This window comes from Triticum urartu, chromosome 3A (assembly GCF_056163025.1).
Source record: "Triticum urartu cultivar PI428250 chromosome 3A, HENAU_Tu73, whole genome shotgun sequence".
Lineage (NCBI taxonomy): Eukaryota > Viridiplantae > Streptophyta > Magnoliopsida > Poales > Poaceae > Triticum > Triticum urartu.
In genome coordinates this window covers 587,022,567-587,047,723 of record NC_141875.1, presented here as the reverse complement: position 1 = coordinate 587,047,723, position 25,157 = coordinate 587,022,567, and the positions used below count along the sequence as shown (strand labels likewise).

At 48.2% G+C, this 25,157-nt stretch overlaps 3 protein-coding genes across 3 annotated transcripts; 1 reads left to right on the top strand and 2 right to left on the bottom strand.

Moving 5' to 3' along the window:
- Positions 1-4,759: 4,759 nt before the first annotated feature.
- LOC125530448 (heat shock cognate 70 kDa protein 2-like) lies at positions 4,760-7,677 on the top strand. Its single transcript, XM_087513445.1, has 2 exons — positions 4,760-5,199; positions 5,733-7,677. Exons 1-2 carry the CDS (start codon positions 4,983-4,985, stop codon positions 7,457-7,459), a joined length of 1,944 nt encoding a protein of 647 aa, XP_087369571.1. The 5' UTR covers positions 4,760-4,982; the 3' UTR covers positions 7,460-7,677.
- Positions 7,678-11,796: 4,119 nt separating this feature from the next.
- Positions 11,797-17,710, bottom strand: LOC125530447 (uncharacterized). Its single transcript, XM_087513443.1, has 4 exons — positions 17,512-17,710; positions 14,862-17,413; positions 12,882-13,426; positions 11,797-12,777 (listed from the first exon to the last, which is right to left on the bottom strand). The coding sequence occupies exons 2-4, from the start codon at positions 15,799-15,801 to the stop codon at positions 12,070-12,072; spliced, it is 2,193 nt and encodes a 730-aa protein (XP_087369569.1). The 5' UTR covers positions 15,802-17,413; positions 17,512-17,710; the 3' UTR covers positions 11,797-12,069.
- A 152-nt stretch (positions 17,711-17,862) lies between these two features.
- LOC147980662 (uncharacterized) lies at positions 17,863-20,174 on the bottom strand. Its single transcript, XM_087513444.1, has one exon. The coding sequence runs from the start codon at positions 19,726-19,728 to the stop codon at positions 18,154-18,156; it is 1,575 nt and encodes a 524-aa protein (XP_087369570.1). The 5' UTR covers positions 19,729-20,174; the 3' UTR covers positions 17,863-18,153.
- Between the last annotated feature and the right edge of the window lie 4,983 nt (positions 20,175-25,157).

Here is a 25,157-nt window from a genome sequence, read left to right as displayed (position 1 = left end):
GGTGCATGTTTCATTTTAGTTTTAACCTAGAGATGGGCGTGAAACAGTTACCAAGGTTCCCAAAAGATTTTGGGTATCACCCCTTTTTATTAGAATATCTGGTTTTTTGTTTTCTTTAATTGTCCTATTTGAAATGGATGTAATGTTTGTGTGGCTATCGATAGTGTGTTCTCACTTGAGCTAAAAATACCCATGGGCACACACAAATTATAACCGACCCAAACAAACATTTAGAGTAACATAGGGTAGTATATCATTTTCTTTTATTTTGAGAAAAAGAGGAGTACTGCCTTTTTAGCTGAAAAGAGGAGTATCATCGAATTAGTTGTTCAAGTTCACGAAGTGTGGAACACACAAATATATCTAATGTAAACTTTGTAGACTAAACAAGTATTGAGCTCAAGCCCGCGCTCCGTTTGTGCCTAATATACCAAAGGTTTTAGGTTGTCAATAATATAAGACCAGTGACAGTTCCTTATAGAGATGAAAACAGAGCAAAAACTTGTCGTCCTTTCAAAAAATATGTGGAAATGTAGATAAGTTATGGAAACAGAACAAAATTTTATGGAATGGAAGTGGAAAATTTATCATGGAAATGGAAATAGAAACGAAACAACATTTTCTGGTGGAATGCTAGCAGGAACGAAATTTCCATATATGTACATGAAGATTTTTTTTTTGTATAGCCCACTCCACCCCCAATCTATAAAAACTTTTGGCTCAACTCAATCATGTCACCAAGTAAGATAATCCTTTTCCTACTCGCATAATATTTATGGTAAATATACCTTACGTTGCAAAATTTCGAAACTTATGCACAATACTATACATTGATATATATCAATGATAATATCTCTAGTTAAATTAGCAATTGAATTTCCTGGTTTGGTTGTATTTTTCTTGATGGTTTAGGAAGTTTCGAGTTCCTGTTAACTTTCACTTTGTCTTTTAGTTTGTCCTATATTGGTATTGTATTCTTTTTTCAAGTATCCTCTTCCATACTCATTTCTGAGATTTCTGATTCATTTTTATTTCTGCTAAAAAAATATGTAAAAAGATATGGAATACTCATTTTCAACCGTTTTTGTTCCATTCTCATCCCTACTTTCAGAGAGCTCTTACCACAAAGACTCCTAGTGTTGTAGATGGAGCATATAACAACATAGGCCTCTTGAAGAGGAGTCTTCCATGCGAGTATGTAATGATGAAATACACCTATGGTGTGGTAACAATGGTTTCAGCAGACTACAATGACAACATTAGGGACCGCTTACCGCTTGTGCATAAATCGGTAACTGCTAACATTTTTCACGCTCTATATAGCTTGGCATCTCTCTTAGCGTATTTTTGCAAAAAACTTATGTTTAACCTTTATAGTGCTTTAACTTTTAGATGTACAATCTAGTTGTCCTTGGATTGAGTATAATTTTTGCATGCTTCTCGGTAGGTATGCTCACCTTGAGCTAAACCATGGGGAAGCACACACCAAATACCCCCAACCAAACATAGCCTAAAGGTGTGTTAACACTAAGATGTTTTACATTGGATCCATGTTCCTTTTTCTTGGAGTGATTTAGAGGCACCAGCCATGCTACATGCATAGGCCGCGGCGAATGCAACCTACTAGAAGAGACACAACCAATGGTGATGTCCACCACAACCACTAGCATCCACATACTTGACTACACCTCCGTTCAACGTAAGCACTCAACAACCATGCCCTATCCATTCCCCTCCTGCCATCGTTAGATACGGGGTGCCTAATGCTTGCTCCTACTGCCCTTGACCCTAAATATATCCCCACAACACCCTACCTTGGCGCAACGCAAGAATACGCGCCACGTCGATCAAGAGCACTAGTTCAAGGTTGTCGTCCACCTAGTGGTTGTTCCCTTTGGAGTAGGAGATCGAGATCAAATAATCCTAATGGCTATGCCTCACTACGTACTATTTTTTACTTCTTCTTCGAAGCCAACAGAAGATTATGTATGATTGCTGGTTTGATCAACTTTTCAAAATTTATCTAACCATTTAGGACATCTCCCAATCTCATGACCAGGCATATTGAGTGGATGTATTTTTTGCATTATCAAAACATTTTTAGTTTGATGGTCATTTACTCATTTAATTGGAAGGCGGAACGTACCTCTTTTATCAACTTGTACCATGTATCACAAACTAGTTGTTAATTTCATTTGAGTAATCGAGTTAGAAAATAATTGCAAGGAGCATAGCCTATCTAAGATTTTGCTTGTTTCATCCTTTGATTCATTGACCTAGATTGTTCGGCTTGCGTACACATATGCGTGGAACACTGGCCAAGGTTTGCATATCACCATTTTTCATAGGAATGTATATTTTCTCCTTTTGGAATTGTTGTAATTTTTTCTGTGGCCTTCGGTACTTAGCTCTCACTTTAGAAAAAATTTGATGGCCAGAAAAGATTTAGAACCAATCCAAGCAACTCAATTGTGAAATTAAGAGTATTGCCTTTGATTTTCTTTTGAGAAATGGAGGCCTATTTCTGGACAATGGTTTAAGTTCACAAAGTGTGAAACACATAAATGTATCATGTGTAAACATTGTAGACTAGACATGTAGTGAGCTAAAGATCGCACTTCGATTGGGCCTAAAAATCTAAAGGTTTTAGGTCGTTGATAACATAAGAACACTAACACTTCCATGGTGCTCTTAGCGTTGCTACATAAACCACAAGGACACAGAACTGCCAAGGCTATTGATTTCTGGCCCCTACCTCGGACGTCGACGTCCTATCCAAGCTCACATCCACCTTTACATCGGTGTTCCATGAGGTCACATCTGCTATGTGATACGTCTCTGTCATATCTACTTTTTCTAACGTTTTTCCTCTTGTTTTGGACTTTAATTTACATGGTTTGAATGAAATTAACCCGGACTGACAGTGTTTTCAGCAGAACTACCATGGTATTGTTTTTGTGCAGAAATAAAAGTTCTCGGAATGGAACAAAACTTTTTGGAGATTTTTTATGCAACAAAAGAAAATTACTGTTATCGTTATTGTTACACTTCTATCAAAACTATCATATTACCGTGCTACTAATCATATTGTTGCAGATAATTAATCTCTAGGTGTGGTTGAATTGACAACTCAGTTGCTAATACTAGCAAATATTCTTTGGCTCCTCTTGTGTCGAATCTATAAATTTGGGTTGAATACTCTACCCTCGAAAACTGTTGCGATCCTCTATACTTATGGGTTATCACTATGTTTTCCATAGGCACATATGTCTTGAACACTTTACCAAGTGCCAAAATACCTCGTTGGCGGTTCACGCTTCACATGGCATGTGCATGACTACTCACCTTTCGGCCTGGCTCTAAACATGCATGTGCATCTCAACCCTCAACGGTGCATGCTACCATGCTCCCATTGACCCAGAAGTATAGAGGATCACAACAGTCTTTGAGAGTTAGTATTTCACCCAAATATATTGATTCGACACAAGGGAAGCCGGATAATATTTATAAGCCTTACCAGTTGACTTATCAATTTAACCACACCCGAGAATCACTTCCTTGCACCAATTTTTTTTCCAACCGGGCATTTCCCCCTTTCCATTAATTTCTTAATGGAAATACAAAGTCTGTCACCATAACCTAAAGCAGCGACTACACCATGAGTAGGAGAATAAGGTAGAGGGGAGAAAGCGAGGTGGGGCACTAGCTGGAAACCTGCCACTTGGAGCTCGCTTTGAAACTCCGGTTCCAGGGCTAAAACCAGCTAACACCAATACTACAAAATAATACAACCAAACCCACTTCATAGGAGACGGTTCTTCAGGGCGACAAAGAGAAAAACAAACCAACTACTTGGCTGATACGAAAATTTATTAGTAGCACAGTAATATCATAACAATGATAGCAATAGTAGCAGAGTAACAACAGTAGTAACAGCAGTAGCAACAACAGAAGTAGCAAACTCAAGCAAATGCAATAGTATCAAAGGGTAGGAATGCTTGCTAGAATCATAGTTTAAAAAACCGACCGGAAATTGAACCGGAAAGGTTGTCGGTTCAACTTTTTACCGATCGGACCGCCGGTTCACCGGTTCGATTGTCGGCTTTTTCAAGCAATAAAATAATACATGTTGAGTAACATATGCGCTAATATAGTGTGAAACAATGGTCAAATAAAATTATTTCCATGTAGTGAACAACAAAGTGGCACATCCGAGTTGGTTATTGGGCCGTGGGCAGGCCCCGCGTACTGCTCACACAACATGGGATTGAATCTCACTTTCCCAATTTCTATTAAAACATTTTCCTGGTTTTTCGTGGTTCAATGGCCCGGTTTTTTCACCGGTTTTCCAGAAAACCAGCCGGTTCAACCGGTTTTCTCTGGTCTGATTGCAGAACGGTCTTATTAGCTTAGAAAGCCGCTGAGGCCGCCGGTTCCCTTTTTTCCGGTTCGACCGCCGGTTCTGTCCGGTTTTTTAAACTATGGCTAGAATACAAATAGTGAAGAATATCGTTGTGGCGAATGTATGGCTGGTCTACAGTAATGGGCCGTACATTTTTACCCAAAAGGAGAAAAACACCCTTCAGTGAAAAATGAGACATGTATGTAGTACGAGAGTTGACAGTACAAACCCAGCCCACCAAGAAAGCCCAGCCGCCGGAACATAGCCGTTCGCTGTAGAAGCTACGAGACAGGGTCAAAGGCTGGTCTCGCCGGCCCGCGCCTTCCTCCTCTACAACGCCAACCGTCATACCGAACCACCCGAGCGGCTTCCAGAACCGAGCGCGCCCCTCCCCGAACATTCTCGAAAAATCGCAGCATCCCAAATAAAACCCCTCCCCATCAGTTCCATCGCGATTCCCAACTCGCAGCAAGCAATCAATCAAGCGATTTCTCTCAGATCTCGATTTCTCAGCTCCGATTTCGTGTTCGGGTTCCCGTTTTCCCCCCGTTCGAGAGCTTAAGGAGGAGGAGGAGAGGAGATGGCGAAGAAGGGAGGAGAGGGCCCGGCGATCGGCATCGACCTGGGCACCACCTACTCGTGCGTGGGCGTGTGGCAGCACGACCGGGTGGAGATCATCGCCAATGACCAGGGCAACCGCACCACGCCCTCCTACGTCGGCTTCACCGACACCGAGCGCCTCATCGGCGACGCCGCCAAGAACCAGGTCGCCATGAACCCCACCAACACCGTCTTCGGTACGTCCCCCTGCACCGCGCCTCTTCTAGGTTCTAGCTTACATACATCATCTCGTGTTCGTGCGCTCGGTTATGATTATGTCCGCGTATGCGTTTTTTATGTGATTTTGCTTTGATCCAATTCCTCGTTGGACGCTAGTAAATCAATTTGTTTGCTGGGCTTAACGAGTAGCAGAGATTGCTGGCATTGTCATATTCTGCATTGCCCTGTATTTGAGGAACTGACGAAAATATATGCAGTAATCTGGTCATAGTTAAAAGTCCCCTTAGTTCCAGTAAGATTCTGTTAAAAACTTTGCTGATTAAGATTTCTATATGTTGAAACCTGTTCATGTGAAGATAACTTGTTGGTTTGGCTGTTTCTGTTGAACTGTTTTCCAGCAAGATTTTTTTAAATTTCAGTTTCCTGTTTGGAACTTGTCATAGCTCTACTGTTGCTCTGCTTATTTGCTTTCTGTACCCCAAATAAGTTTGATTAACTTGAGCGCAAATCAAACAGTTTGACTCACAGTATTGTTATATCTCTACCGCAGATGCCAAGCGGTTGATCGGCAGGCGGTTCTCGGACCCGTCCGTGCAGAGCGACATGAAGCTGTGGCCATTCAAGGTCATCCCGGGCCCTGCTGACAAGCCCATGATCGTCGTCCAGTACAAGGGCGAGGAGAAGCAGTTCGCGGCTGAGGAGATCTCCTCGATGGTGCTCATCAAGATGAAGGAGATCGGCGAGGCCTACCTCGGCACCACCATCAAGAACGCCGTCGTCACGGTGCCGGCCTACTTCAACGACTCGCAGCGGCAGGCCACCAAGGACGCCGGGGTCATCGCCGGCCTCAACGTGATGCGCATCATCAACGAGCCCACTGCCGCCGCCATCGCCTACGGCCTGGACAAGAAGGCCAGCAGCTCCGGCGAGAAGAACGTGCTCATCTTCGACCTCGGCGGCGGCACCTTCGACGTGTCGCTGCTCACCATCGAGGAGGGCATCTTCGAGGTGAAGGCCACCGCCGGCGACACCCACCTGGGCGGTGAGGACTTCGACAACCGCATGGTGAACCACTTCGTCCAGGAGTTCAAGCGCAAGCACAAGAAGGACATGAGCGGCAACCCTCGCGCGCTGCGCCGGCTGCGCACGGCCTGCGAGCGCGCCAAGCGCACCCTGTCGTCCACCGCCCAGACCACCATCGAGATCGACTCCCTGTACGAGGGCGTGGACTTCTACTCGACCATCACCAGGGCCCGGTTCGAGGAGCTCAACATGGACCTGTTCCGCAAGTGCATGGAGCCCGTGGAGAAGTGCCTGCGCGACGCCAAGATGGACAAGAGCGCCGTGCACGACGTCGTGCTCGTCGGCGGCTCCACCCGCATCCCCAAGGTGCAGCAGCTGCTGCAGGACTTGTTCAACGGCAAGGAACTGTGCAAGAGCATCAACCCGGACGAGGCCGTGGCGTACGGCGCCGCCGTGCAGGCCGCCATCCTCAGCGGCGAGGGCAACGAGAAGGTGCAGGACCTGCTCCTGCTGGACGTCACGCCGCTGTCCCTCGGCCTGGAGACCGCCGGCGGCGTGATGACGACGCTCATCCCGCGGAACACCACCATCCCGACCAAGAAGGAGCAGGTCTTCTCCACCTACTCGGACAACCAGCCGGGCGTGCTGATCCAGGTGTTCGAGGGCGAGCGCGCGCGGACCAAGGACAACAACCTGCTGGGCAAGTTCGAGCTGTCCGGCATCCCCCCGGCGCCCCGCGGCGTGCCCCAGATCACCGTCTGCTTCGACATCGACGCCAACGGCATCCTCAACGTCTCCGCTGAGGACAAGACGGCCGGCGTGAAGAACAGGATCACCATCACCAACGACAAGGGGCGGCTGAGCAAGGAGGACATCGAGAAGATGGTGCAGGAGGCGGAGCGGTACAAGGCCGAGGACGAGGAGCTGAAGAAGAAGGTGGAGGCCAAGAACGCGCTGGAGAACTACGCCTACAACATGAGGAACACCGTCAGGGACGACAAGATCGCGTCCAAGCTCCCCGCCGACGACAGGAAGAAGATCGAGGACGCGATCGACGGCGCCATCGGCTGGCTTGACGCCAACCAGCTCGCGGAGGCGGACGAGTTGGAGGACAAGATGAAGGAGCTGGAGGGCGTCTGCAACCCCATCATCGCCAAGATGTACCAGGGCGCTGGCCCGGACATGGGCGGCATGGATGCGGATGCGCCGGCCGGCGGAAGCGGTGCGGGGCCTAAGATTGAGGAGGTCGATTAAGCTGGTGGCGGTGGTGATTTTGGCAGCGGGAGTCTGAAGTCTCTGAATTCTGAAGTGTGATGGATTGTGCCATCGTTTGCAGTCTCTGAATTCCCGACGCAGGTTTTTAGGTGTGGTTGAGACGAGAGGGACATCTTTTGGATGGATGTCAGTGTTGATGTAAATCCTGAAGTTTCGATCGATTTAAGTAGCCGGCGTTGTACCGGTGTTTGCTTGGATCATGTTATCTTTCTTTCTTTTATTTCTGCGAAACACCAACTGCAGATGTGTGCAATCGCTAGCATTATTCTCTACTACACTGTCATGTGTTGAAGCACTGGTTTTAGCAGATGTAATTGTCTGGTCAAACCCATTTAGTTCCAGTAAGATCCTACTGAAAACTTTGCTGATTGATGAGATTTCTGTGGAAGTTTAACTGCTCATAATGTGTCGAGCGGTAGATCACAGCTCGACAAGAATTCTGTGGAGTAGTTGTGTTGTGTTCTTCGCTAGTTTGTCGGTTAAAGCCGGAAGAATTGACAAGTGAGACATAAGATAGTGACATAGTGTGATGTGTTAAACCTTGGCTAGTAGCCTGAAGAATTGACAAGTGAGGCAGGATGCGTCGCGCCGCGACTAATTTCTTCATCTTAACAGAGTGGGAATGTTAGGATGACACTGCTTCTTGGTTCATTGGTCGAGTCAGTATGAATCTTCAACTAGTATTTATCTCAAGGAAGAATATTTAACTACCTCAATGAAACTGTTATTACCCTTCTACCGAAATCTTCAACTAGGACGTTGTAGCCCCGGACTTATTGGCATTTTATTTGAACGGTTTTATGAAGGGAGAATGGATGTGCAAAGGTTGAATTATGGCATTATTACCCTTCTACCGAAATTTGCTGACGCTAGTAAGATCCAGCAATATAGGCCAATATGTTTGCTTCGTTGTCCATACAAACTTATTACCAAGGTTATGGACATTAGGGCCAGTAAGTATGCTTATAAACTATTCAGCATTCAGCAAAACGCATTCATCAAAGGGAGGCATATAGTAGATGGCATATTATCTTTGCATGAAGTTTTGCACCATACTTATGTTAAAAAACAGGTTGGGGTTGTTCTTAAGCTTGATTTCAAGAAAGCCTATGACAAAGTCAATTGGGAGTTTCTACTTAAATGTCATGAAAAACGTGGGTTTAACCAAAAATGGTGTGGTTGGGTAGCTCAAATTCTTAAGAATGGGACGGTTGGTGTTAAAATCAATGATGAGTTGGGTCCTTATATTCAAAGCGCGAAAGGGGTCAGGCAGGGAGATCCACACTCTCCTTTCCTCTTTAATCTTGCGGCAGAATGCCTAACTAAGATGATGACTTCTGCCCAAAAAAATGGTCTCATTAAAGGGTTGGCCTCTGACCTGATTGAGAATGGTGTGGCTATTTTACAATATGCGGATGATACAGTTATCTGCTTCGAGCATGATATTACCAAGGCTGTCAATATTAAACTCCTACTATACTTGTTTGAACTAATGTCGGGGTTGAAAATTAACTTTGATAAGAGTGAGATTGTTGTTATAGGTGGGGATAATGAGATTGATTCAACATACGCTGAGATGTTTGGGTGTCAGGTGGGGAAGTTACCTATGAGATACCTGGGTGCCCTGATCACTTACTCCACTTTGAAAAATATAGAGTTGGATTTTTTGGACGCTAAGATGATAAAAAAACTTGATGCTTGGATTGCATATTCAGCATCATCTGGGGCTAGATTAACCCTGTTGAATTCTAGTCTGGATGGAATCCCATCATATCTTATGTCAATGTTTTTGTTCAATAAAACCTTTATTGACAATGGATAAGCACCGTAGAAGATTTTTTTGGAGGAGAAAAAATAAGAAGCGTGCTTATCATATGGTGAAATGGGCTAGGGTTTGCCGATCCAAAAGTATTGGGGGATTGGGTCTCAAAGATCTTCATAAGCAAAATATTAGCCTCTTAACTAAATGGTGGTGGAAGCTCGAGACTAGTGATGGGTTGTGGCAACATATTATTCGTGCCAAATACTTTAAAAACAGAACTGTAGCTAATATTCGTAGCCGCTTTTCGGATTCTCCTTGCTGGAAGGCTATAATGAAAGTCAAGGAGACATTTATGGCTAGAAGGCTATCCAGATCAATAATGGTAATCTGGCTAGAGTGTGGCACGACCCATGGCTGGATGAAAAACCTTTGCGAGATAAGATGCCTGTCTTATATAGTATATGCCATGATCAGGATGCGACTATTGCTGAGTTTGTGGCGAAAAACTACAAACTGGGATTCAGACGTAGACTATTTGGAGAGGTTAATAATCAGTGGGATTGGGTTGTTGCTGAGGCTAAAAAATATACCCTGAACACCTCCCCTGATGTAGTTACATGGAGCCTTAATAAGAAGAAGAGGTTTTCCACCAAATCAGTTTATGAGTGGCTAGAAAGGGATTTAGCTGGTCCGAATTACAAATGGATTTGGAAAGCCAGTATTCCTTTAAAAATCAAAATCTTCATGTGACAGTTGTTTCAAAATGCTGTGCTTACACGAGATAACTTGCGGAAAAGGAACTAGCCTGGAAATCCTGCCTGCTCCTTTTGCAATAGCATGGAAGATGCTAATCATCTGTTTTTTACATGTCCGCTTGCCCGAACTGTATGGGGGGTCTTGGGTATAACAGTTGGGGCTTCTTGTTGCCCCAGATCTCTGTGCCAATGTTGGGCGTGGCTATATAAATTCTTTCCAGGCGAAAAGAATTTTATATGATGATTATCGCTGTGATTTGCTGGGGGGTTTGGTGCCTCCGAAACAAAGTTACTTTTGATAAGTACAATGCTCATACTCCGCTGGAGGCTGTTTTCAGTGCTTGTTCTTTTATGCTGTACTGGGCAGGATTGCTGAAAGAAGATGATAGGACGAGGTTCCAGGCTGGGGTGAAACGACTGGCGTTTGCGGCAGCGGCTCTGGCAGACAGGTCGTAACACAGGGGAGGATGCTGCTGAGGGATGGAGATGGAGTTCAGATCGGTTAGCTTGGTCATTCTCGCCAGTTTCATCGATACCACTGGGGTTTGATGCCCGTTCTGGTGTTTGTCGGTGGTTGACTCATGGTTGCTTTATGCCCCTCCTGGGTGGCTGCGTAGTTTCATCTTTATATTCTGTTGTCTAGGATAGTAGCTTGTTAGTGTCGTCAGGTTTTCACCCCATGGCGGCTGATCCGTTTTAGGGTCTTCTCGTTGTGGGTTTCCTGGCGATGCTCCAGCTCACTCTCCCCCTTTCAGTCCTATTTGGGTTCTGGTGGTCGTTTTATTTTGGGCTTAGTCCCTAAAGACATATTGAACTGAACTTCTGTATTTCCGTTGATTGCAAAATTAATGGAAAGGGGTGTGAGCCCGGTTGGAAAAAAAACCCTCAATGAAACTGTTAACACCAAAAGTTGAAGACAAGCTTCAACTAATCGACTCCGCTTGATAGAACTTCCTTTTTCTTCCCACTGTCAGGTGTTAATTTGCTCTTGGCACTTCTATTGTAGAAACACGGTATTCTAGAAAAACATGGTATCACACAGTTACCCTAATAGGAGAGAGCTCTAATTCATAAGACAACTAATCAAATACTAACACAGTGAAGTATCATATTCACTTATCAGATACCCATGAGTTGAAGCAACTAACCCTGGTACATCCACTATCAACATAAACACGAGAGTTACACACATATAATTTCCTACAAGGAGTGCTATAAATTCAGTGAAGTCCTGGAGCGCTCCCTTTCACTTCGCTTACCCTCTGATCTCACTTTTTAAGAGGGCGGTATAACTTGCAAAAAAATAATACTCCTTCCGTCTCAAAATAAGTGTCTTAACTTTGTACTAGCTCTAGTATAAATTTGTACTAAGCTTGAGACACTTATTTTGGGACGGAGGGAGTATTTTTTTGCAACATAGCATAACATGCAATTACAGCATTCACCAAAACAATCCTATCATGACTCAACTTAAGCATTTTAATTACCCACTATTCTTATTGTTATAGTCAATAAACATTCTAGCACGATATTAAAGCGGGATTGTGTAAATTATGTTCTACATATAAGTCGGATTGACAACATTGGACATTCTGCTGAAACTTCATATGTGAGGGCAAACAATTACCCAAATCCAACAACAAATAATTAAGGTGGCAAAGCAGAGTACTAACACCAGAGGCAAGTATCAGGGCACTAGTGACGTTATAATATAAACTGTTAGATAGGTTGAAAGATTTATTTGCTCGTGGATTTGTTATCCTACATTAACCATTTTACATACTGAAATACATGGAAAATTGAAACCAGTTGCATAATTCAAAGAAGTTATAAATAGCAGAGGTAATCAGCATTTACATGATTATGAGCACAAATTGTTGAACAAAACAGTACATCACAACATAACATTATTCAAACATACGAAAATATTCCGAAGAGAAAAATAGACTGACGACTACAGTAAATCCTGAATCCCAAATCCCCAGGACGTCCATGAAAACATCTCACTGAAAAAGTTCTGTGTTTGATGCATCTTCAAGTCATGAGTGCTGGTAGTTGTATCTGCTCCATTTCTAAAACTGGTTGCTTGTATATGTGGCCCAAACAAAAATGAATATTATGGGCCAAAATTCCATCAACATGCTGAAAAGGATTCTCGTTGTCACCATTACTAGTGTACGAGTTAGCCCAATTCGGGTACATAATGGTTGTGCCAGAAGAGCCCACTTTAACCAAAGGTCCATTTGTTTGCATATAACAGCAAGAGGGCTAATGACGCAGATAGCAATGGCGGACTTGTGAGCAACCCGTGCTAGCACCATGTACAAACCTAATGCAAAAGTTGCTAGGAAGCATGTGCCCGATGTTGACCCAAAATACAAGGCTGCGATCAAGTAAATTCTACGAGTCTGTGGGTTTAAAATAGAGTATCCAGAATACATGAGACCTATCATAGCCATCACAGACAAGACGAAGGAGAATGTGCTGGCTATTATGAATGCATCAAATGCATACCTCCCGGCAAGTGTTGGTGTTCCTCCATTAATATGTTCATCAGCTCTGTAACCTCCAGGAAGGGCAAAAGTAACAGTAAACGTCGCAGTTGCAACTAGAGCCACACCAATACATAGTGTTTGTGTTGGTTCTTTCAACTTTTCTAATTGTTCCGTTTCATCATATTTTAACTGACGAGTGTAGTTTTCTTCAAAGTGATCACGACGACTGCCACCACTCCTAGCATTAACAACTGTCAGTGCAAAGTGTATCTTCGCTTCACTGTTCTGAAAAAATGAAAAAGAAAAGAAGGTGGAGCCAAACCACACAAATCTCCATTATTTGCTTTCATATCAAACGTGGTGCTTAAAAGTACAATTTAGTACATTACCTGTTCATCAAAAAATCCTGGGGGAACCCCATATGGTGATATATCTAGAGGAGTTTGCCCCATATTATTTGATAAATTCAAATGTGTTTGTCGATTCCCTAACAAAGCACAAAACATTCGAAGACTCCGTGCCTGGATAGCTAGGTGTAGTGCAGTGTTCCCATCATTGTCTTGGATATTAAGAATCCATAAGAGTGATCGATTTCTGCAAGCAGAACTGACTATTCTAACTTTCCTTTTCTCAGCAGCTACATGAAGGAATGTCCTTCCCATACTGTCCTGCAAACCAGCACTGCTTGGAGACTTGTTAAGGAACATAGTTACTGTCCCACTTTCACCAACAGAGGCAGCAACGTGTATTGGAAATAATCCGTTGCAATCTGACTGATACAATGCAGCTGAGTTCGCTTCCAATACTTGCCAACATATACTTCCTCGCTGACTTTGCTGTGCCAGAGCTGCAGCAAAATGGAGAGGCGTACTCCCGTTTTCATCCCTTTGTATAGTGAGATCACTGTTCCATTCCAAGAGCTTTTTTGTAAGCTCTGCAAACAGGTATTTCTATTAAGTTCATCAAGGGGAGAAGACCAACTACTATGGAAATGACACACTCAATTATAATTGGCAAGCAAAATACAAATATCAAAAGTCTCAATAGTCTTTCAGAAGGCAATTTCATTGTGTGTATATCGTATCTTGTGCGCGATCCATGGGTACTTAAATTATAGTTTATACTACTATCACTACTCAACTACTCAACTAATTACATGTGTCCGCAGTTAATGTAAATCTACTCATAAATTCATATACTCATAAACTCATAAATCCGTACTATCACTACTCAACTACATGTGTCCGTACTTCCTTGTAAATCTACTCATAAACTCATATACTAATTACATGTGTCTGTAAAACTTACAGGTGTCCGTATTTCTGTTTAGTAGTTTATACTACTCCCTCCGTTCCTAAATACTTGTCTTCTAGTCATTTCAACAAGTGACTACATACGGAGCAAAATGAGTGAATCTACACTCTAAAATATGTCTACATACATCCGTATGTAGTAGTCATTTGAAATGTCTAGAAAGACAAATATTTAGGAACGGAGGGAGTATATCCTAATTTATTTGTGGGAATGAAACAATACTACTATCATTACTCAACTACTCAACTAATTACATGTGTTCGTACTTCCTGTAAATCTCCTTCTGCTAACTGCACTAGCCAAAGTACTAAATTATAGTTTCACCTTTTCTGCAAACTGGTGCTGGTTTATCTGAGGAGTTAAATATAAGTCATGAGAAATGGATTGTATTATTTGAAAGGGAGGATTATAGAATACATTGGGAGCGGAACTATATTTGCAGCACAGGCTGCCTAGCAGAGGAACTTGAACTTACACTTGGGTAACTACATACTGCATTGTTCAGTAATTCTTACAAGGCCAGACTACTTCCCAACTAGCACAGCATACAAAAACATCGAGTAATAAGCCATTTACTCTTATCTACTATGAAGTTTGAGGCCCCTATCATCATTCGTGAATTTTATTCATTAATTGAGAATTACTCGCTGTTTCTCATGAAGAAATGATGTGCTGTACTCTTTCAGAGAGAATGTTATAAAAAAAGTTATGGCTAGGTGGAATGCACTAGTGAAAGTTTTCAAGTCATATAATGGTATGGAATACTTAAAGACCATTTTGAGCAGCATTTGTTATCTCAGGGGATTGTAGATCAAACTTTCCCATACACACTGGAACAGAACTGGTTAGCTGAAACTAAAAGGCATATGCTAGATGTTGCTCAATGCTTGATGCTTCAGATAAATTTAAAGAAATTTTACTGGGAAAAACTACACATGTACAAATCCAACTAGGAGGTATGAAATGCGAAACCATGCTGAAAAACATGGAAAATATGTGCAGAAAATTGTAGCTTAATCTAGATTTATTACATGGGACGGAATGATGTCTGGTACCTGTGCCTCGGAGAACCGCAGCATGCAGCGCATTCTGTCCATTTTTCCCAGAGTAGGAAAGTTTCATGTGACTCGCATTATAAAGTGTCTCGACAATGATGTCCTCTTCCAGCAAGATGGCCAGGTACAGAGGTGAAGTGCCGTCTTTCGGAAAACTGGCCAACTCCGAGTTTTCCTCCATTAGCAGCTTGACTATGTCATTATTTCCAATACGGACTGCTTGATGCAATGCTGTCTCCTTAAGGCTGTTTTCAATTTCTAGGAGTTCCTTCACTCTGTTAACACCTGTATTCTCGCCTCTGACCAGAGTGATGAGATGACGGACCATTCGGGACATCCCGGCCCGTGCAGCGCAGTGCAGGGGCGTGTCACCGTTCTTGTTACGCACAAACAGGAGATGGCTTGCCTTACTATGGATGATGTCAGCACTCCTCAAGAACCCATCACTCTCGCCATATGTGGCCACCACATGGAGTGCAGTGCCCCCTTCAATGGTGACCCCGTCCAGAAGTGACACGGTAGAATCTGAAGGCAGGTTCAGAAGTGCTTCAACATCATCAGAAGCTTTCTGCATCGATGCGCCTTTGTCGCCGCAGCTGTGGGAGCCATATGCCGTGAGAAGGTCATGAAATTTTGTACTAGAATTCATGGAAGGATGCGGCTGACCGTGTCCCCTGTTGAGAAGAAATTCCAAGTCTTGCCAAGCGCCAGAGCAAGCCGATGATAGCAGAAGGGGGCTCATGACCTCTGGGAGAGACTTCACCGTGGAAGCCTGGATGCTTGGTGCCATCACAACCAGCATTGTCTTCGAATCCTCCGTGCTCAGCAGATCCTTCAACTGCTGACAGTTGCCACGGCCTGCGGCCACCGTCAGTTTGGCATCCACCGACACTTGCACGGCATTTTCCTTCGTGTCGTCGGTGCTGCTCCTCGACGCCATCAGCACCACTGGGTGCAAGCTCTCTCTCTTCCACTTACTGCTCACAAGTTGGATGCGAGGTGTATGATGGCTGCCCTGCCCAGGTCGACACGGGAATACTCTTCACTAGTTCTACAGCTATGTAGAGAGTCGTCTCCCCCCAATGAGAAAAAGTCAGGCTTCTCCATTCCTAGCTTGTTTATCTTTAATTAGCCTGGTCCAAATCAACTAGTAGTTAATTCTGCAACTAGATGTGCTACTTAATTTAGTATCATCACATCACACAGTTGCTGCTACAATATGCTATATGCTCCAAACGAAGTATTCAGCCCTGTCGTTTCTTGGTGTTTATATGGTGGATCTTTCGTTGCAACCATACGCACTAAAAGAAGGGAAGACAGCGAGATTGCAGATGCTAAGCAGTCAAAACAATTCAACAAAGTTGGGATTAGATGGGCTTCGAATCTGTAGAGAGCAAACAAAAGTTGAGAGGGGACTTATCAGATTCGCTGCCAAGCGTACGAGTTCCCGGCAGGCGGCAGCCGTGCGGCGCGACAATGCCGGAGGCCGGCGACTTGCGACCGGCGGAGGAGCCGACGCCAGAGCGAGGCGAGATCCGCGCAGATGCGGCCGCATCTCCGCATGAGGCGTGAGGCGTGAGGCGTGAGGAGCGGCAGGGGGAAGACAGCGGCGGCAACCGGCGGAGAGTCCCCAACGTGGACCACCCCCTCGAAGTTTATTTGTCTCAAGTGAATAATTAGCTGCTCAAAAGTATGCCGAAGATGCAACGCTATTCCTGTCGCGAAACCATACTGAACTCTCCTTTGCTTTGTGTATGGCACTAGCACATACAGTAAATTTCATGTGTGGATGTGCTGTTACTTGTTTCTTGGACTTGGGGATGGGATTTAACGGAATGGTACACAGTTACAAGGATTGTGGGGGAAGGGATAAGTGGGGGATTAGTAGTGTTCGGGTGGGTGAACAATGCCTCGGGGGGTAAAACTTATTGATAGTAAGACACATCGTTGAACGTTGAACGGACGCCAAGGAGGGCGCTCTACTGAATTTTGCTTGGATGCAACTTCCCTCTTATTTGAGGAAGCCGTTCAGTGCCTGACATGGCAACATCTTCAGAGTTAGTAATTGCTTGTATGGTTGCCGTGTTTCCAGAGGAGCAGGAAAATGGAGGTGCTCGAGAAACAGGGAGCTGTGGCTTGGAATCTCAGCAGCGCAGAGCGGGAGCAGGTTCAGGCCCAGAAGGTACTGCAGAATGTAGCACTTTCGTGTGCTTCCAAATTCTTGGTCCCCGTTGCTGAGCAGGCTTTTGCTCCTGTCTGTCTCCTGGTACCATGCTCAAGGTAGTATGAGATTTCTATCTGAACCTAAATCAGAACAGGCAAGTATAAGCAGCAGTTGTTAGGTGTAAGATAGGCTTGATGTTAATAATATCTACTGCCTTGAAACTTCACTCATTCCTTGTTTTCCAGGTATACCGGAGTAGATTTTGTTTCGAAACGGATATACCAGAGTAGATAGAGATCAGCAGTCCACAGTAGAAGACTCAGGGCTATTGGAGATAGTAGTAAGATGTAGTAAGACTCGGGGCTATTGGAGATCAGCACAAGACAGCCTATGTTGAGCATGAGAATTCAGTTTTAGAACCCAGAAAAGATTGATACTACTGCCAAATAGCTATAGAAAAGAGGCATAGAAAAACCAGGTGCTCACCGGCTTCCCGGATGCCAAATCTGTCACAGTTCGGAGGAGCTTTATTTTTCTGTTGTGAAAATCCAGTTTCAAGAGCAAGAGATTCAGTGAGAAGGAGCCAGATGGAAGTTTAATGCAAGGGATGATGTTTCTGTTTTTCAGAAACCAAAGTAATGCTGCTGCATCAACAATTCCAGTATAGTGTATGCTGATTGGGACATGAAAGATGATTGTGACTTGGATACAGACACGTACAGTTCATCACCATAAGCTGAAGCACTGAATCAATTTCTTAACAGCAAAGAACATTGGAAATTTGGGAAGAAGTACAGACTTGTGCTAACAGAAGAGCTACTAATCAAGATCCAAAAATTGAGCAGTAACCCACCAATTATAAATTTTATTCTGTTAACTGAATTTGGTACAGATTCAAGGACAAACAGGCCACCCACAATATGACGCTAGGAGAAGAGAACACGAGGGTTAAAAAGACACCCGTCACATACAAGCTAGAACCAACTAATCTTGAGCAAAAGCTTGTTGCTGAAGAGGCCTAGCACAGTAATCAACAGTAACAGTCCCGGAACAAGATGCTAACAGTAGCCCCTTCGAGCATACCCACGATCTGGTGATCACAGACAAGAAAGATAGGCCTTCCATTACCTATGTCATAAGCAGGTCGTTCACTCCCAGGTGAGGAGGGCGCATGGAGACCCTGACTTCATGTTCTTCCGGCTCGTTCCCCCGTTTGGGGACCATGATCTCAAGAACCGCAGCGGCCTCGTCAAAGCATGCCTCAAGCTTGGCGTCTTCGGGGATACGGGTGGCTAGAGGTATTTCGCGGATGAACTCCCCGGGAGGGCAGTGCTCCGGCATGGCGTCGGTGAGCTTGAAGACCCTGTCATGTCTCCTTATGTATGGCATCCGGGCCGTGCTAACACAGAAGATTTTAACTATGCCGTGAGTGGGGGTGTTCTTCCATGAAACCTTTACCCTCTGCTGATCGACAAATGGTAAGCTGACCATTATCAAGTAGCCCTGGTCATCCTCGTAAATGGACTTGGCAGCAGTTGCCGGCCCGGAGGCTTTCCTCATCACCCCGGTGAACTCGTGCATCCATGAAGGCTGCACTGCTGATTGCATGTCGACATCTTGTTGTGTCCTCCCGTTGCAAGGGTTCAGAGGCAGGAAGCACTCCTCATCCATGGCATGTGGGAATGCCTCCTTCCGGCGCTTGCTGCTCACAGGGGAGAGATCCATGCCGTCCTCTCCTGAATGATTGGATGGTGATGACAAATTCAAGCCAGATCCATTAAGCGTCTTCTTGGGGGGCTGCTGCTGAACATTATTAGTATTGCTCTTCATGGCAGTGTGTGTGTGTGGCCTCTCCAGCTCAAGCTCTGAGCTTGGCATGGTCCTCCATGTCCCAAAATCACTGGCCTCCTGTGGGATGGAGAAATTGAGCTCCCTCCCTGTGAGCTCCGCCCACCTCCTCCGGTCGACATCGGTGATGCCCACGAGATTCGGCGAGCTCACCACCTCGATCCCATGGATGCACTGCGGGTTGGAGAGCCCCCGGTAGTGCTTGCGCTGCATCCGGTGCGACCGGACAAATCCCCTGTCGACACTGAAAGGGAAATGCGGCTCACCGGGGCGTGAGTGCCCATTCATGTAGCTCCGCAGCTGCATCTTGCCGAGGGCGTTGTCCGGCCTCTCCTTGAACACCCACATGTACATGTTCTCCATGTCGTGCTGCACCAGGAACATGTCGAGCCGGAGGTCCGACTTGTCGAACCCCGACACGCCGTTGGCGTCCCGGACGACCTTGCTCTTGGCCTTGTCCGACAGCAGGGGCTTGAAGTAGAAGGTGAAGAAGAACCAGGCGCCCCAGATGCTGTCCCCGCGCTTGGTGGTCTTGCGGCTCCCGGCGGCGGCAGCCTTGGGCGCGGCGCTGAGCACGGCCTCGGCGTCGAACACCTGCGGGCCGAGGCCGACGCCGAGCATGTCGCAGGGCTCCGTCTGCCACGGCTGGTTGATGTCGGGCGGCGGGGCGCCGGAGAGGGACACGGCGTGGGCGTGGGGGCGGCCCCCTCCGGCGCGGGGCTGCACCATGACGCCGACGGCGCGGTCGTCGAGGTGGCCGGAGGGGTCCATGGAGAGCAGGGTGCAGAGGCCGTGGTGGCCCCCGCCGCCGCCGCCGTTCTCCATGGAGAGGGTGGTGACGAGGTCCTCCCCCATGGGCGCCCGGCTGGTGAGTGGCGAGTCGGGCGTCGGGGTGGTGGCAGGGTGGGTGCTAATGGCGGCCTCCTCCTCCTCCTGGTCCTCCGCTCCTCCCTCCTCCTCCCCGGCCGCTATCTAATCGGCGGCCTCCGGATCCCTCCGCATTCCAAGAAGGCGTCCCACAGCAGCCAGTCGTGCGACCACTCCATGTAACCCACCATCAGTTCCCCCGCGGGAACACGCCCACAAATCTGGACCAGCCTCCCCCTCCCCCTCACTCCTCCCCCAGCCAAATCCGGAGCCCCGGAGAATCTCCTAATAATAGGAAAAATCAAGGACTCATGGCGGACGCGGACGGACGACGGGTTACCCGACGGTCACCTCCATTGGGAAAGCTTGGCAATTTAGCGCGGGCGGGGCGGGGAGCAGGGGCGCGAGGACAGGGGCGGGGGTGGGGGTTGGGTGGGAGGTGGAAGAAAGGGAAGAGGTGGTTGTGGGGGGGCGGCCGCTTTTATTGGCCTCCGGGGCTCGGAAGCGGCCTCCACCGGATGCGGCTGGCCCTGAGACGGCGAGGCGGACGGTGCCGTCGTCTCCACGCCCACGCCGTTAGGGCACACGCCACCGCTGCGCTCACCTCCACGCGGACGTTTTTGCCTTCTGCTTCGAGGAAATTGGAAATGCTTTCGTGTAACAGTTTGTCTTCGTGTGATAACTTCATTTCCTTTCATTTGCTTGCGCCTTTTTTCCATGTTGTCTTTTGCTATTGATCTGTTGCCCGAAAAGTTGGTCGGCTCATGGCCTTTCTTCAGTGGCGTATTTGTTGCATTTCCAGTATGTTACGAAACCTTCCTAATGAGGGCTTGTCGTAGTTTTTTCTTTAGAATGTCGTCTGACGAACGTTCGTCAAGGACCTAATCGTGGCAAACGCCTCAAACGATCTGACGGGTGGCAGTTTTCTGCCCAAATCTCGTTGTGGTTAAACAAACTGCGACATCAGGGGTTCGCAAAATGCCACCCCTCTCCCTCTCCAACACACTAAAATGTCACCATGGGTTCTCAAAATGCCACCCAACACATTAAAATGTCATCAAGGGTTCGCAAATGCCGCCCTAGGTGGCGAACTTTCGCTAGCTAGCGGGGGCCTTTTTTATATCAAAAGGGGCAGCCCGAGGCATCCCCCGCGAGGCCGAGCGGGTAACGATGTGGCTGGTCGCGGCGTCACCGACAGAGGGCAGTTTTAAGGGTTGATGCATGTGCGGCTAGGCCGCTAGTGTCAAACAAGAAGAGGGCTTTAGTGGGATGGTCAGGACCGCGGAGGACAAGAGTGAACGATTGACCAGGAAATGGCGGGCGCACGCCAAAGAGGCCTTGGAGAGGAGAAAGGCAATGGTATCAAACCGGGTGGCGCGAAATTGTTTTCTAGGCAACTCACATATAGTCAAGCCCTTTTCGTGTACTATTATTTCACAGTTTAGAAATATAAGCAGTACAAAAAGGGAATAAAATAATATTGTAGTTACAGAACAAGAAAAGGCTACGCACGACGAAGGTATCGTGAGAAAAGCATTAGACTGAATGGATTCTATTTAGTTTAGCATAATATGATAATGGGTCAGAATTTAATATGAATTAGAAGAGGAGTTTATAAGCAACATAGCAAGGAACCACAAACTTGCCATGTTAGTGTAACAGTCGAGTTTGAGGGAGAGCTAACATCGAGAGTCACCTCGACTCGAAGAGCTCGGTCCCCGGTCTGCTCCAATGTCGTCGCCGGTCATAGCCGAGACGGGTGAGGAGCTTGGGATAGTCGTGTACGCAGTAGGCCTAAGACTAGAGTTACCTTATGGGCATCTGGCGAGATGCCGATAGAGAGCATGTCGCTAACGCTTTCGAGCCACCCTCGATGGCTTCCGGTCGATGCACTGTTACCATTATCATTTTAGAGGGAGCTGTCAGACGATAGAGGCAAAGTCGATGTATCCCTAAATAAACTTAGTTAGTTCCTAACCTAACAGAGGGCCTTCTCCTCCTTAAGGACTCAAGTGAGAGGTGGGAGAAATGGAGAGGTGGTTGTGCGTGGGGGGAGGGGGCTTTATTGTCTTATAGGGCTTGGAAGCCCGTGGGGGCGACCACTTTTACTTGCTTCTAGGGCTCGAAAGAGCCCTCCACGGGATGTGGTTGGGCTTGAGACAATGAGACAGACAGTGTCGTTATTTGTCGGAGTAAATGAACATGGGTAGCCTCATCTGCTCTCCGTGGCAACATCGGGGCCGGTTGCGCCCCTCGAACTCCAAGGACGGAGCACCGCCTTTCCTGGGCCGGCTGGTAGCATCGGCCGGCTGACTAGAGGGCGGCGCCCTTCAGAAGAAAGCCATGAGATGCGCCGACTCCTGGCAGGCAGCCTCCAGAGAGGTCGGCCTCTAGCAGGCGGCCCCTCATGCCCTCAAAGTTTGCACCACATTAAGGCGACGAGACGGGTGTGGCTAGCCACCCCCGAATCCAGGGCAGGGCGTGGCCATAGTGCACCGTACCGGACGGAAGCCCCCGTCCGACGTGTCACTGTTGCCACACAGCCCGTGACATCACACCTGGCAGAGAAGACCACGCCTCCACTACGGGCTGTCTGTACGGCTCTCCAATGACGGGCCCTATCTGTCCGTGAGAAGCCAGAAGGCGGCATGCATCGACCAGTCGGTGCAAGGGGAGGCCGACTCCGAGCAGGTGGCCCTCCCTCCCTTAGAGTTTGTGCACCATTAAACCAGAAGAGATGGGGGTGGTTACAGTGAACGCCCGCCAGGCGGCGGCACTGTAGCCACACCTTCCCCGACAAAGCACACATCATCAGTGGCATCACCACAGTATTAAGCTGCCGGCAGGGCCCGCAAGCGGCGGGCGCGGCCTGTTGATGAAGTACAAGACAGCTGGCGGGACCCACCAGACGACTGTCGATGTTCTGGGAACGGGGGTCCCCAGACTTGCCTGCCTGCGGCCTGCGGCGTGGCTCAAAAGGGGCCCAGCGCGGCCCATCTTCATCAACACAGACCCAAGACCCTCGCGAGGGGCCAAGCCTCGTGGGTCGGACGACACAGAGCTTCCTTAGGCACGGCCTCATCAGGCTGGCTCGCGAGGAGGCGGAGAGATCAAGGCGGGGTACCTCACGAGGTGCCCGTGACGCAAGCCATGACGACCAAAGGCGCCAGGCGGGCGCCAGCCGCGTAGTGTCCTCCTTTCCTCTTTGGTGCAAAGGGAGCAAGCGCAGGCGAGAGCATCAAGCAAAGGTACCCGTTTCGGTGCAACGAGACCAAGGCCAGTCCAACGGCAGGGAGGAAGTCATTGTGGAGCCCAAGCCAGCGTCACCACCAGAGCCTTTGGCAGGCGAGGACCAACTTTAGTCAGGATAAGTGTACCAGATGTTCCCCTTCAAAATGGCCAATTGTTGGCGCCCTTCCCGCTCAATATTTGGGAAGAGGCCCAGGGCCTTTGCCTATAAATAGGACTAGCCACCCCTAGGATAGAGGGGCAATCAAGAAGGGAGAATCTAGAAGCCAAGAGAGAAACTAGCTAGGATCGGATCGAGTAGCATCACACACACAGAGAGAGAGAGAAGGGCGACTGAACTCCTCCTAGCAGTTCATCCCCCGGCCAAGAACAGACCCTCGCGAGGCTGTTCTTCCTTGCGAGGCCTGCCGTACAACACCATCCTTGGGTACCCAGCGCTGGCCAAGTTCATGGCCGTAACTCACCACGGCTCCAACGTCCTCAAGATGCCAGGAAGTGGTGGAGTCATCACGGTGCCCTGTGAAGAGAAGTACGCGGTGTGTTCCCTGGAACGAGCTTTTCAGGCCGCATCACTGGAAGACCCGGATCGCGGAAGCAGGAGGCTTCCCGAGACCGCCCCCAAGAAGAAGACATCGTCCGGCCCAGCCCCTCAGGAGGCAGGCCCCTCAGAGCCCGCGCCTGCCCAGGGGGAACCTCCTTCCATCACATAGGAAAGCGCGCCCGGCGCCCTCCTCAGGCAGGGCTCGGGGGCTCTCCCCTGGAGGGCCACCGACCTGGCTAAGGTCACGAGGGAGGCGCTTGGGCACCACATGGAGGCGTGTTTCGAAGCACGTTTCTCTCAAGAAGGAGTAAGGCAAGGAGAGCCAGACCCTCAGGAGTTCGTCAACAAGGCCATTCAGGAGCTACAGGAGTCAAGAGTCATGAAAGACGGCCGCCGCCTACCAGCTATGGCTCCCCATCCAGGCGAGGATGGTGGGCTGCGCGTCTGCATCGACATACCAGGGCTCAATCGAGTCGCCTCTCTGGAGCGCCTCTGGCCCTCGCGAGTGGGGCGCTGCGAAGGTCCACCCCACAGCTACGTTCGCATGCCTTACGGCTTGCCGAACGCGGCCGCCACGTACCAGCGCCTCATGAGGGGCATCATGGAGGCTCAAGAGGCCAGGCGTTCCGCAGCCCTGGCGGAGATGGAGATGGTCCGCGAGGAGCCACCAGCGCCTCCGGAGCCTCCCGAGGCCCCTGGGCCTGGGGGCTCGTGAGGATCGGCTTCCGCAGCCCACCGAGTCTGTTACACCAACACTCCTTCGTCCTCAACATCATCAGGTGACATCTTTCAAGTTTCATTTCCAGCTGGGAGCGCCCCCCAGGGCTGCATTATTCCCAGGCCGCGTGGGTCCATCCCTGCGGCATGTATCCCTTTTATTTCATGTTGTTAGCTTACCTTGTTGGGGGCGCCCCACAGGCTGCATCATCCCCAAGTCGCTCGGGCCTGACCCAGTGATGTCCGCCTTCCCAGCATCTATTTGAATGAATCCACTCCTTCGCGGCTAATGTGTTTGACCTAGTTGCCTACTCAACTGACGCCAACTGACGGAGCTGCTCCCAAACGGCACGACGCTTGCGCATGGGTCCGTCCCTGCAACGCCGACAAACCTGAGTGGCTGAGCTCTGGCCGCGGCAGCCCCGCATGGCGCCACCTCGTCAAGCCTTCAGTGCCTCATCGCCCCTCGGAAGCAACCAACGGCTGACTGTCAATTGTCATGGCAACCCCTCGTTCTTTCTATGATGGGTCTACAGGATCTCCTAAAGGAGCTGCGTCAGGCGAGGCCCTTGCGGTGTCTCCTTCACTCTCATCCGCGCGAACCGCTTGCACGTTAAAGGGGGGTGCCTGAGCATTGCGACTCAGGGCTCCTACTGGCTCTCCAGCCCTCACCCTCTGGCCTTGTCCACGGCATCGTGACCTGGCATACCAGCGATGGCTGAAACTCGCTCGAGGGCCGGGACCCGAGGACGTAGAGCAGAAAGGGGAGCAAAGGCGAGAGGGGAGGGACACGCGAGGACCTCGCCGAGCAACCTCACGCCTGCCGATGCACGGACCCGGCGACACACCAGAGAGCGGTCCCTGATTCTCGAGATAAGTCACCACCCGGAAGCACCAGCTACCGTGGCAC

Excerpts from the sequence above, each read along its gene's own strand:
- LOC125530448 (XM_087513445.1), top strand. The coding sequence starts at position 4,983 with ATGGCGAAGAAGGGAGGAGAGGGCCCGGCGATCGGCATCGACCTGGGC. Across the intron at positions 5,200-5,732 it reads CCCCACCAACACCGTCTTCG|ATGCCAAGCGGTTGATCGGC; the intron begins GTACGTCCCCCT and ends TCTCTACCGCAG.
- LOC125530447 (XM_087513443.1), bottom strand. The coding sequence starts at position 15,801 with ATGGCGTCGAGGAGCAGCACCGACGACACGAAGGAAAATGCCGTGCAA. Across the intron at positions 13,427-14,861 it reads TGCGGTTCTCCGAGGCACAG|AGCTTACAAAAAAGCTCTTG; the intron begins GTACCAGACATC and ends ACCTGTTTGCAG. Across the intron at positions 12,778-12,881 it reads CAGGATTTTTTGATGAACAG|AACAGTGAAGCGAAGATACA; the intron begins GTAATGTACTAA and ends TCATTTTTTCAG.
- LOC147980662 (XM_087513444.1), bottom strand. The coding sequence starts at position 19,728 with ATGGGGGAGGACCTCGTCACCACCCTCTCCATGGAGAACGGCGGCGGC.